This window comes from Schistocerca cancellata, chromosome 4 (assembly GCF_023864275.1).
Source record: "Schistocerca cancellata isolate TAMUIC-IGC-003103 chromosome 4, iqSchCanc2.1, whole genome shotgun sequence".
Classification (NCBI taxonomy): Eukaryota; Metazoa; Arthropoda; class Insecta; order Orthoptera; family Acrididae; genus Schistocerca; species Schistocerca cancellata.
In genome coordinates, this window is record NC_064629.1 from 78,161,570 (window position 1) to 78,174,785 (window position 13,216).

At 38.1% G+C, this 13,216-nt stretch overlaps 1 protein-coding gene across 1 annotated transcript in view; it reads left to right on the forward strand.

Moving 5' to 3' along the window:
- Positions 1-9,459, forward strand: part of LOC126184734 (PIN2/TERF1-interacting telomerase inhibitor 1-like) — an 87,160-nt gene extending 77,701 nt beyond the window's left edge. Inside the window, exon 4 of the mRNA XM_049927271.1 lies at positions 8,033-9,459. Coding sequence (XP_049783228.1) covers positions 8,033-9,209 — 1,177 coding nt within the window. The 3' untranslated portion in view covers positions 9,210-9,459. The remainder of the gene's footprint in view (positions 1-8,032) is intronic.
- Positions 9,460-13,216: the final 3,757 nt, after the last annotated feature.

A 13,216-nucleotide genomic window follows, 5' to 3' on the forward strand; every position in this document is an offset into this window, starting at 1 on the left:
ACTGTCTTGACAATACTGCTGATATAACTCCCATACTTGGCAACATATCTAGTTCTGTTTTAACTTGTTCACGCATGGGAAAAGGCACTGAACAAGCTCTACAAAACATAGGTATTGCCGATTGCTTTAAGGATACATGAGCCTGGAACCCTGTTACACAACTTAATGTAGATTCAAACAGTTGCTTAGATTATACACATGACATATCAAGTTCTGTGAATGGTATTGCAGTTGAAATGAAATTCACCTGGACCTGAATTTGAAACCCAAAAAGTGCAAAAGCATATAAGCCAAAAATGATAGTTTTTGTCCCAATGTTGACTACTAGCAGGATTAGTCGCTGGACTAATTTCTTTAGTTAGATTGGACTTTGATCTGATCCCATAACAGTACTGACTGGCCATCATAAGTCACCACCCTGTGCTGAGGGGCCTCAGCTGTGGGGAGCCAGTGTGTTTGTATGTGTTCTCATTAATCAGAGATGTGGCTGCACCTGTGTCCATCTGGAAGTCTTCGATCACTCCATTAATGTCCAGTGGCAACATGAGCCTCTACATCCCAGCTGCTGCTACTGCACTGGCAAGATAGCATGCAGGCACTTGTAGCCAATGTTGTTGACACATGTCGGATGAGGCAGACACTCACTAGTTGCCCCACTTTGTGGCATGCAAAACAGGTGATGTCACAGAAATGGCAGTGACACCATTTATGCTGTGAGCCACAATCTTCCATGAACTTTCCTGGGACACTTTAGCAACAATAGGGAGAAATCGTTGCTGACCCTCCACTCACTTTGGGGCGCAATGATAGTGAACTGAGTGCTTCTGTTTTTGTGTGTCTACTGATAATTTAAGGGAGGTGGATCGCAAACTACTGAATCCCATGTTACAGGATGAACGGGTGCTCAGTGAGTCACATGATGATGTGGATTGGAAGTTATCAGTTGATCGTAGAGCACAACGGCAACTAATACTACTAACAATGTCGACACCAGAGGAATCGTAAAAAATAGTTTGCACTGATGCAGTTTCTTTGTGAGCTTTGGCAGTCATTAACACATCACTTGAGGTGGGATCAAATTTCACTCTAATTTCTCCATCAGTCAAATCTAATTTCTCTGTCAGATAACAACATCAGAGTTTAAAACAAGGTTTTCAGGAAATTTTACACTTGTGTGCAAAGCCTTGCAAGTTAGCAGCCCATGCTGTGAATGTTTGCAGACGTTGCTTAACGCACTGATTAATTTTAAGCCTAGCTGCAGCTGCATGGGTTTGGTGACCATAGTAGTTAGCCAGCAAACCACAAATATCAGAAAAGCTCCTTCTAATGGTGTTCGAAAATGGGCATAGTTTTTGCACTACTTAATACATCTTATAACTAGAAGACAATGTGCAGTCTCACATTATGGGTCATTCACTTGACCTGCCTTGCAATGAAGAACAAGACCACATAAATAGACTTCCCAGATCTCATGTGCCACGTTGAAGCAAGCAAACTGCACAGGGGGAAGCTAGGAAATTCCAGTTGCAGACTTGTTGGTTTTGCAGTAGTCTCAATAGCTATTTTTGCTGCTGTTATTGGAATTCCCACCATTATTCATGCTGCTGCTGTTGCTCCCACTGTTTTTCGAGCTGTTGTTGCTGCCGTTGCCACAGATGTAGTTGCTGCTGCAGCTGCAACTACTGTTGCCATAACTTTATAAACTTGTTATCCATGTGTCACTGTGATAGTTGCACAATGGGAAAGCACTTGTTGCCACTTTTCTATCCTACTCAGCATAGGTAGAACACAGTTTATGATCATTGCGCTAGTGGTAAAGCAGAGACCTGCAGAACAAACAGGTGATTCTTGAGCTCAATGACAGCAGAACCCACAAAGTGTAAGGATAACCAAAAACAAGTCCAGAGCCTAACAAAGGCACCTTAAGCATGTACAAAAGTCCAGGGAGCAATCCAAGTCACAAATGTGAGGCAAGATCAAAACTGCTGTTCAATAGCACATTATTAAAGACTTCAAAGACTAGCGAGAGATGAAGTAGCAAGAGCCGGACTGTAGTATTTACTGGCATACTCTCATCAATGGCTAACTCTCCATGACATGCTTGTGGCTGCAGCAGCACTTTGCAAGGGAGCAAGCTGTGGCCAAAGTATGTAGCCCAAGTATCTCTGACGTGTTCTCCCTATTGTTACTCCGGTTGGGTGGCAAATCTGAATCACTTTAGAGACCACAGACAGAAGAAACAGTAAGAGTGAAAAAGGCATGGTTACATCTTTGTTGATGTTTAAGAATAAATTGTTGCCAGTGTTAATTGGCAAATGCGTGCTGGAATTCTGATGCAACCTCTTTAAGATGATATATGAAGGTGGTATCTGTTGTTTTGGACATGTCAGAAACCACAGATAGCACTGGTGATCTTGCAGCTCTTGAAAAATGAAATTATAATGAAATCCAGACCATCAGCTGCTTACAGGCATTGATAAATACCAACAGGGACAGTTGAAAATGTGCGCTCCGATCGGGACTCGAACCCAGGGTCTCCTGCTAACACGGCAGGCATACTATCCGACTGAGCCATCGAGGACACACAGGATAGTGCGACTGCAGAGACTTATCTCTGGCATGCTCCTCCGTGAGACCAACACTTCCAACTTACTGTCCACACACTACATTTATAGTGCCCCTGCCCACAATACTCATAACTCGTGGCAGTCAATCTACCAATTCCCGTAAGAGTTTGAGCAATGTGAGTGCATTGATATTTATCAACGCCTGTAAGCAGCTAATGGTCTGGATTTCATTGTAATTTCATTGTTAGAGAGCTGCAAGATCGCCAATGGTATCTGTTCTTTTGGACATGTCCGAAAGAACAGATACCATCTTCATATAGATAAGGTTTACCAGCCAATGATCTTCTCCAGTATGGATGCACTCACATTGCTCGAACTCTTATGGGAATCGGTAATGAGTATAATGAGTATAATGAGTATAATGAGTATAATGAGTATAATGAGTATAGTGGGTAGGGGCAATAAGTTGAAAGTGTGGGTCTCACAGGAAGTGTGCCAGAGATAAGTCCCTGCAGTTTCACTGTCTTCTGTGTCCTCGATGGCTCAGTTGGAGAGAGTGTCTGCCATGTAAGTAGGAGATCCTGGGTTTGAGTCCCAGTCAGGGCACACATTTCCAACTGTCCCCATTGATATTTATGAACACCTGTAAGCAGCTAATGGTCTGGATTTCATTGTAATTTCATTCTTCAAGATTTTGTCATGAAGACTATCTGCAGGATCTTTAGAGGTTCCATTGTAAGTTCTGACATTTCCAATCACATACATTTTTATGGATTCAGTTTCCAGCTCTTTGAAACTGACTTTCATGACACTCGGGTTGCTCCAAAATGCTCCTTTATCAAGCTTGCTCGATTCTCATATGTAACCAGTTGGTATTATTATTACTACCCTATTAGTATAATTAGTTTGGACAAAATATGAAGGCAAGGTGAAAAGTTAGCAGCTTGGCAATGAAAGACTATTTTTGTTATTAAAATGCCTCTCTATTTCATTTATTTGTTTTACTAATAACATTTTAGGTCAGTGCATTTCAGTCATCCCTGCAATGCAGTTCTGGAAGGTCTAGCAATAAACCAGTCTATGGCTACCATTATCTCTTCGTTTGCCTCAATATTTTCCAGCCGCAAATTTCTGTAGATTTAGAAATAACTGAAAGAGAAGTGATGTCTGTCTGGTGAATGGAGTGGATGTTCCAACAATCAGTATTTTAAATCTGCTTTACCATTTACACAGCATCTTTTGGGGCAGATACACTGTCCTGATAAATGAATGCCTTAGTATTCACCATTTATTGCAAGATAATCAATAAGAAAAATCCCTTTCACCTCCCAGAAAATGCTGGCAATTGCCTTTCATAATGCAGAGTGACTAGTTTACACACACTGCTTTGATTGCTGTTTCCTTTCTGTTGTCATGCGTTGATTCGTGTCTCGTGCACAGTAACAAATGAATGTACAAAACCAGTCAGATTTCTTTTAAATGGTCTCAAAAACACTGTTGAGAAATTAGTCTTCACATTTGCTTTTGACAATCAGTGAACAAAAGTGGAACCAATTTTGCATAACGTTTTCCCATAATTAATTTTTCATATAAAATCTGAAATACGTCTTGTTCATATATACCTATGGTGTGAGCTCTTTCAAACACCATTAACTGCTAATTGTCTACTATCATGTTCAGCACAGTATTAATATTTTCATCTGTGATTTCACAACTGTTGACAATTAGGATGTAGATGTAGGTTGTAGATTGTCATTAGATTTGACTGAATTTCCATTGCTGATACTAAGAACTTTGCCAACATAGCGTTCCAGTTTAGCTGTTTGAAACAAACACATGCCACATGACTGTTTAAAAAAGCTGCACGAACAAAACTGTTGCAGATTGCAGTATGGTATAAATACCAATAGTGATAACATTTTGGGTCAGTGCATTTCACTCAGAAGAAAGGTGGAAAGAGTATATAAAGGGTCGATACAAGGGAGATGCACTTGAGGGCAATATTATTGAAATGGAAGAGGGCGTAGAGGAAGATGAGAAGGCAGATGATAGTGAGTGAAGAATTTGACAAATCACTGAAAGACTTGAGTCAAAACAAGGCCCTGGGAGTAGATGACATTCCGTTAGAGCTACTTAGGAGAGCCAGCCGTGACAAAACTCTTCCATCTTGTGAGCAAGACTTATGCAACAGGCAAAATACCCTCAGACTTCAAGAAGAATATAATAATCCCAATTCCAAAGAAAGCAGGTGCTGTCAGGTGTGAAAATTACCATATTATCAGTTTAGTAAGTCATGGCTGCTAAATACTAACACGAAGCCTTTACAGATGAATGGAAAAGCTCATTGAAGCCGACCTTGGAGAATATCAGTTTGGATTCTGGAGAAATATAGGAACATGCAAGGCAATACTGACCCTACAACTTCTGATAGAAGATAGGTGAAGGAAAGGCAAACCTAATGTTTATAGCATTTGTAGACTTAGAGAAAGCTTTTGACAATGTTGACTGAAATACTCTCTTTCAAATTCAAAAGGTGGCAGGGGTAAAATATAGGGAGCAAAAGGTTATTTAAAATTTGTACAGAAACCAGATGGCAGTTGTAAGAGTCGAGGAGCACCAAAGGGAAGCAGTGGTTGAGACAGGAGTGAGACAGGGTTGTAGCCTATCCCTGATATTATTCAGTGTGTATATTGAGCAAGCAGTAAAGGAAACAGAAGAAAAATTTGGAATAGGAGTTGAAGTCCAGGGAGAAGACATAAAAACTTTGAGGTTTGCTGATGACATTGCAATTTTGTCACAGACATCACAGGACTTGGAAGAACAGTTGAATGGAATGGACAGTATCTTGAAAAGAAGATATACGCAAAACAAGGATAATGGAATGTAGTCAAATTAAATCAGGTGATCCTGAGAGAATTAGATTAGGAAATGAGACACTATTTGGGAAGCAAAATAACTGTTGGTGGTTGAAGTAAGGAGGATAAAAAATTTAGACGCAAGAAAAGCATTTCTGAAGAAGAGAAATTTGTTAGCATCAAGTATAGATTTAACTGTCGGTAAGTCCTTCCTGAAAGTATTTGTATGGAGTGCAGCCATGTATGGACGTGAAACATTGATGATAAACAGCTTAGACAAGAAGAGAATAGAAAATTTTGAAATGTGATGCTACAGAAAAATGCTGAACATTAGATGGGCAGATCACGTAACTAATGAGGTGGTACTGAATAGAATCGGAGAGAGGAGAAATTTGTTGTTCAACCTGACCAAAAGAAGGGATCGATTGGTAGGACACATTCTGAGGCATCAAGGGATCACCAATTTAGTACTGGAGGGAAGTGTGTGGGGTGAATATCATAGAGGGAGACCGAGAGATGAATACAGTAAGCAGATTCAGAGGGATGTAGGTTGCAGTAGTTACTTGGAGATGAAGAGTCTTGTACAGGGTAGAGTAGCATGGAGAGCTGCATCAAACCAGTTTTTGGATTAAAGACCTCAACAACAACAACCTGTTATGAGAATACTCAAACTGTGGCATCTGCCAGAGCAGAGGCTACTGTAGTTGTTCCTAGCAAACCTGGCTCTATTTCTGGAGGGTACAACAACAAACTCGAAATATTAGATCACTTTATTAAAAATTGAACAGTCTGAAATATTTAACTTGGAAACAATCCAGGTTCACAGGAATGATAAATATATTTGTTACTGAACACTATGACTTTTATCATGTGATGCAGTACAGAATGATAGTCTCATCTCAATGTACCATTGCCTATAATGGTTGATACACAGTTCTGACATCTAATACAACTAACACTGCTGCATTTGACACCACAACTTTTTAATCCTTTCGTGGACCCTGGGGGTTATACTTACTACTAACTGAATTTCTTTACTGCATTTATGAGAATATGTCGTATCACTTCTGCACACTCCTGGCAACTAGCAGTAATCTGCTGCACCAGTTGTAGTTTCTGTTTGTTACTATATACAGCTCTTATGGTTGTGGGAATTATAAATCCCACCAAACAATGTTGTTTTAAAGGCCCTTGGGAAATACGGTTACCATTTAAATAGTTTCTCCAAGAGGCTTGGAAGGTATACCTGCCACAAAATTTGTGTCTTTTGTGGATCTTGGGAAGCATACTTACCACCAATTTAATGGTTTTTCAAGGCCTTTGGGAATATGTCTTCCTTCCTCTGAATGTGCCTGACATCTTGTAATAATAAGCTGTATTGTGTGTATAAAAACTGCTACAACAGTCAGTTTCTGATTGTCACTTGTGAAGTCAGAAAAGATTGCTTCATTTCTACAGTGGGAAATTGTTACATTTATCACCAAAATAACAGCTCACAAAAGAGCTGTGGGAGATAAACATGCCACCATAGTTTTTTGTCCTAAATCACAAAAATAAAATTATCCAAGAAATGAATATATATTTTTTTTTTATTAACTTCACTGAGTCGCTACAAAAAATGTGCCTGCAAAAGGGTTAAAATAAACAGCACACCTCTATGCTAGTATAAGCTGATTTGTTGATGATTTGTTTGACATTGGTTCTGTTTTTTAAGACCTTTTTTATGATGAGAATATGATACATAAACTAATCTCATATTTCTCTGCAGTGGACGTTAAACCACTATGCAACTGTATTGATTTAGACTTTCCGTGGCATCCCTAAATCAGTCCAGGTGAACACTGACAAGACCTGTCCACTTCCACTGAGTTATGCACTGACTGTAATGTATTTGATAATGATGCACAGCTAATCTGTAACCTATGTACTTAGTTATTACGTGTGTTGTTGCTTCAGACGTAACTTGTGTTAGTTATTACGTGTGTTGTTGCTTCAGACGTAACTTGTGTTTGGTGTTAAGCAGAAAAAAAGGCAACAATTTCACTGTATACCCTATGATAATTTTGTTATCATTGAAATGTATGCTGATATAGAAAACTAACATTTGTGATGTAGTAGCTCGGCTACAGAACCTTCAGTAGAGTCTGATTTGAGTAAGTCACGTCTGATTTTTAACTATCTTTGGAATTAACTTGTAATGTAAAAGTCTATTTTTTTCATTATTGTGGTTTACAGGATGATATGCAACTTGGAGAAATTTTTCATTTTAGGCCTTTATAATTCTATAGACTAGGGTGTTACATCCCTTTCTTTCCTTATATTTTTTCTTGGTCTCCTACAAGTTTTGCTTTTTAAGCGTGTTTTGTTGATAATCTTTAATAATGTCATCTGTCACTTGTGGCACAGGGCCTACTGTGACCAAGTTTTCCATCGTGCAACAATTAACAGTTCATATTATTAACTAACACTGAATAGAGTAAAAGCATGTAACTGGAAAGTATTGGAACAATTAAGCATGTTATGGTATTGTTTGTAAATGAAGTTTGATTGTTAAATGATAAATTTCTGTATTTGAAGCTATTGCTTAGAGTCTGTTTCTTTTCTTTGCAGTTACCAGAAGTTTACAAGGGGAAAGGATGTCAGTCGATATAGTGCTAATGACCTGGCTTGTATATTTGGAAAGAAGTACAGTTCTGCTAACAGTAAATCATCTGAGATACAGTATTCATACCACACTAATACAATAAACATCTCCGAAGCTGATTCAGAGGATGGCGTGATTTCTGCTGAACATACAGTTGGGCAGAGTTTAAATGTATGTGAAGAAAAAACTATTGATGACTGTTTATCCTCACATTTGCCCAAGCGTAGGGTAAAAGGTGAACCTGGGCCTTACAGGCATGAAGATAAAGATGAGCAAGAGAAGCAGAATGATATTTTGAAAGAAATCTCAAATGTGAATGAAAATTCTGTTACAGGTATGGATATAGTTCAGGAGTGGAAAAGTGAAATGGAAGATAATTCTGCCAGTCATTCTTCGTCAGAATCTTTAGAAAAGATCAGGTTTAAAAGAAAGAGAAAACGTGAAAAAGATTCACGAAACAACCAACAAGTCTTTACAGCGACCAAGATTTCAAGCTCACAAATTGGAGTGAGTGAATGTGATACTGTGGCCCATGAGGGTGAGGAAATGGATAAAAATGAGGAGGACAAGAAAAAAAAGAAAAAGAAGAAGAAGAAAGACAAGAAAAACAAGCCAGTGGTTGAACACGAGAGTGACAAAGAAGGCGGTAAAATATTGATAGAAGAACTTAGGGAAGTTACGTCAGATGCTGAAGAAATTGGAAACAAAGATTCTGAAAATGCCAGTATGATTAGTGAAGTTGACACTAGAGGCTCTAAGATCAAGGTAAAAAAAGTGGGTAAGCCACATAAAACTCAGATTTCTGAAGGACATAAAGAGCCCCCTGAAATGAAGAAAAGAAAGAAAAAGAAAATGTGTTCACAGTCTCTTAATGAATCAGATGTAGTGGAGAACATTACGTCTGAGATTGTCAGTCCATCATCTCCAGACAACAGAGCTGGGGTCAATAATATTCAGAGATCAATAGGTTTCTTCAGTGAATCAATTCCTTCTTGCAGAGAAGAGCCCCATCAGTATGACATCAAGAGTGCTTTGAAGCCTATAAAGGCCATTAAGAAACATCACCGTAAAAGCATGGATTTTGGTTTCAAAGGTTCTAATTTGGATAGAATCTCGGGATATGGGAGTTTGAGTGTAGCCTGAAAACATGCTAATAAAATAAAATAAAAAATTATATTGCAACAAGTGTCAGAGTAAACTAACTAGTCTACCTAAATACCAAAACTCTTGGATCCTGTTTGCAAGTGGTGATACACTCATGATCTCAGTTTGCTGGTTGACAAACAGTGAAATGTGACACACTGATCAACCTGGATATTGTATTTTAAATTTTATGTGAATTCCGAACTATATTTTTTCCATTGTAATAAAAGTGTACATTTTACATATAAAATATGTGTTGTTTGTTATGGATTTGCACAATACATAGATTAGATTGGCGAAAGTGCATTAGAATTAACAAATACTAACTACAATGTAAGGAGTAGGTTTTGATCATGTTAAGTCTCCAAAGGCCAATGATGACAGAAAATGTGCCATATGCAAATTGAGAAGTTGTCTCTGTGAATAGAACAGCTATTAATAATTGAAAAGCACAAGTTTGCTTTTGTTCTACGATATTACTTTTATTGTGTTAACCAGTTTTTGGCTTACAAGGCCATCTTCAGACATTTACTGAGTATTGTCACCAAAGAAGTTACAATGTTTACAAACAACATTGGAAGAGAAGTAACATGTTTAAACTGAAGCAGAAACGTACAATAAGTAACATCTTTGACAGTGTGGTGGTAATGCAATGAAAAAGTAAAAAATTTAACAGTAAATAAATAACAGTGGAGTAGACATGGAAACCTTTAAGACAAGATAGGAACAGCATGCCTACATAACATTTTCTGTTAATAAACAAAACTAATAAAATGAAACTAGTACCATCAAACAGGGTGATTTCGGACGGTTTTTTCGTTTATTTTGATTGTAACTTTCGTTTATATTGTTAGATTAAATTGATTGTTATGGAAGTGGTAGGGTATATGTGTAACGAGTAAAATATCCCAGAACGTGTATGTGTAGGTATATTTATCTGAGGCAATTAAATAAAAGTGTCCAGTCACCCCTTGGATTGGGGTGATTTCGGACACGTGCGTTTTTTAAATATCTGTCAGAACTTACAGTATATAGAGGGTGAATTTGGACAGTTACTGCCTTTTTTTAAAATTCTACATGTTTTTTTTATTTGATTTTGGTGACATTTTACACATTTTATGGTAGCCCTTTGTTACGAATAAGTGATATGGAATGATATAATGACTTTTATATGTTACAGATAAGTTCTGCAAGAGCTCGTTTAATATTTTCACCTTATCAAACAGAAAGATCTTCTGACTGTCGTGTGAGGAATAAATGCACCCATTCTTCTACTGGCAAATTAGTACGAAATTTTTTCTCTTTTCAGCCAGATTTATCACGGTAGCCTTTAACTAAATATCTAATATCCAGTTTAGTGAAGGTAAATCCCCAATGTGCAGCCCTCAAGATACCTTGCTTCAACATTTCTTCTTCTTCTTCTTCTTCTTCTTCTTCATTTAGCTCTGGCTGTCCCCCCCACCCCCCGAATGTGCTTTCTGCACTTTATTTTGTAGGGTTGATTTAGGTATACCATACAAATCTCACGCTTTTCTGTACGATAATTTACAACTCTGAATATCACGAACAGCTTTATCTAAAAGTTCTGGGTCATAATTACACCATACTGTAGCACCTCTCCTGTTCTTATAAGTTCTTGGCATTGTCCAAAATCACTCCACACAGTACACAATTTTACAAAAACCGTCATTATTTTATAACATTGCACAAGAAACTTGACAAATTTGTACAGAAATTGTCTCAATGCTGTTAGTTACTGAGCGCATCGACAATTACGGTTACAATAACTTCCCGCTCGGCGCAATGATAGAAAGTTTCCACTTTACGATAATGCATGGATTTTTAACACTGAGACTGTTCATCAGTTATTCACCTAGGGAAACAATTGACGCAAAATAAAAGTTGTGGAAAGTGATAAATGCAATCTTGCGCTTAAAATAACTGGCGCACAGACGTTAAAATAAGTAACTCTTTGTTTCCATGCAGTGGCAAAGAGCAAATAAGCCATACTCTCCGAATTCGCCCTGGTGTCCAAAATCACCCCATTTGACGGTACTAGACAAGGCTACATCAGGAGGTATGAAACAGAATCTGTAGTTACATTGATAATTGTTTCTTCTTTTAATTGGTTTGTGTATCACTCTCCAAGTTTCATAGCTTGTGATGTAGCCTTGTCTAGTACTAATTTTATTTTATTAGTTTTGTTTATTAATAGAAACTGCTATGGAGGCATACTGTTCCTATTTTGTGTTAAAGGGTTTCCTGTCTACTCCATTGTTAATTATTTACAGTCCAATTTTTTACTTTTTCATTGCATTACCACCACACTGTTAAAGATGTTACTTACTGTATGTTTCTGCTTCAGTCTAGATGTGTTACTTCTCTTCCAATGTTGTTTGCAAACATTGTAACCTCTTTGGTGACAATACTCAGTAAATGTCTGAAGATGGCCTTGTAAGCTGAAAACCGGTTAACACAAGAAAAGTAATATTGTGGAACAAAAGCAAACTGGTGCTTTTAATTTATTATAATGTTGTTCTACCGAGAACTGACTGAAGATTCTGTTAAGGAGAACAGCTATTCTTCCAGTTCCCGATGGCACATTCAGGTAGAAAGATTGTATTTCATTTGAGAGTAGGTAAGAATAATAAGGGAAAGTGAATTTGATGTTTGCAAATATTAACTGCCATTCCATATAGGTTGGCGCAATCATTTTACCTACTGATAAAATGTGTTTTGGAAAATTTCTTGAGATTGTATTTTAACATGCAACTTCACAGCCAGTTAAGCATATTTATATTGCTGAATTGCTCTCACAAAAGTTCGTTTTTCAAAGAAGTCCATTCCATTCCATTTTGACAATAGGCTGTGGTTCCTCCCATGCAGTTTGTGCTGTTAATAATCATTTATTTATGTAACCTGGCAAGATTAAGGCCATTGAGCCCTCTTTCGCATCTACACATGCTATCCTACATATTTACATTGCATACAGGGGTTGGCCAAAAATGTAGAAACAACAAAAACACAGCACGTTACTATGCCTAATATAGTGCAGGAAACCTGTCATCATTCAAAACAGCCTCCAGTCGTCACGGGATGGATAAATACCGGTCCCGTATGGTTTTCAAGGGAATGTTACACCATTCTTCCTGCAAAATAGTGGCAAGTTCCAGTAACAATGATTGAGGTAGATAGTGATCTCCCAAGTAGACCACAAAGGCTCAGTAATATTGAGATCTGGTGACTGTGGTGGTCAGTCAAATCATCCTCGTGATCTCAAAACTAGTCCTAGACGATGTGATCTGTTGTCTCAGAACACGGCATCACCATTGGGGAACAAACATTTTGTCATGGGATGGACCCGATCAGCTAAAATGGTCACAGAATCCTCTGTAATAATGTGATCTTGCAGAGTAACCCGTGGAATGCTGTGATATGGCTATCCGAATCACCACTGAAATCCCATCATCCTTCCCTCTTGGGATGTAAACTTGACCAGAAGTTGGAAACTGTGTGCAACAAGATTCATCGAACCAAATGTTTATCTTGCATTGCTCCATAGTCCAGATTTTATGCTTTCTTCACTACATTCTCCTGTTACAGGCATTTGCATCACTGATAACGGGTTTTGGAATTCCAGCTTACCCTGCCATTCCCAGCTTATGAAGCTCCCTTCATGTTGTTTTGGTGCTGGCAGGATTTACGAACATGACATTTAATTCTGCACTGATTTTTGCAGCTGTCGTCCCCCTATTTTTCGTCAAAATCCTTTCAATGACCGTATGTCACAGTCCCTCAATACATACTTTTGTCCATGTTGTGACTTAGTGGGTGATATTTTTCTGGTTTCTTCCCAATATACATTGTAAATCTTCGATATGGTGCCTCTTGAAACACCAAACACTTCAGCTGCCTTGTTCACGAAAGTACCCACCGTGTAAGCACTGACAATTTCCTCCACGTTCATTTTGCTCAGACGTAATGCACTCGCAACTACACAGAGCACT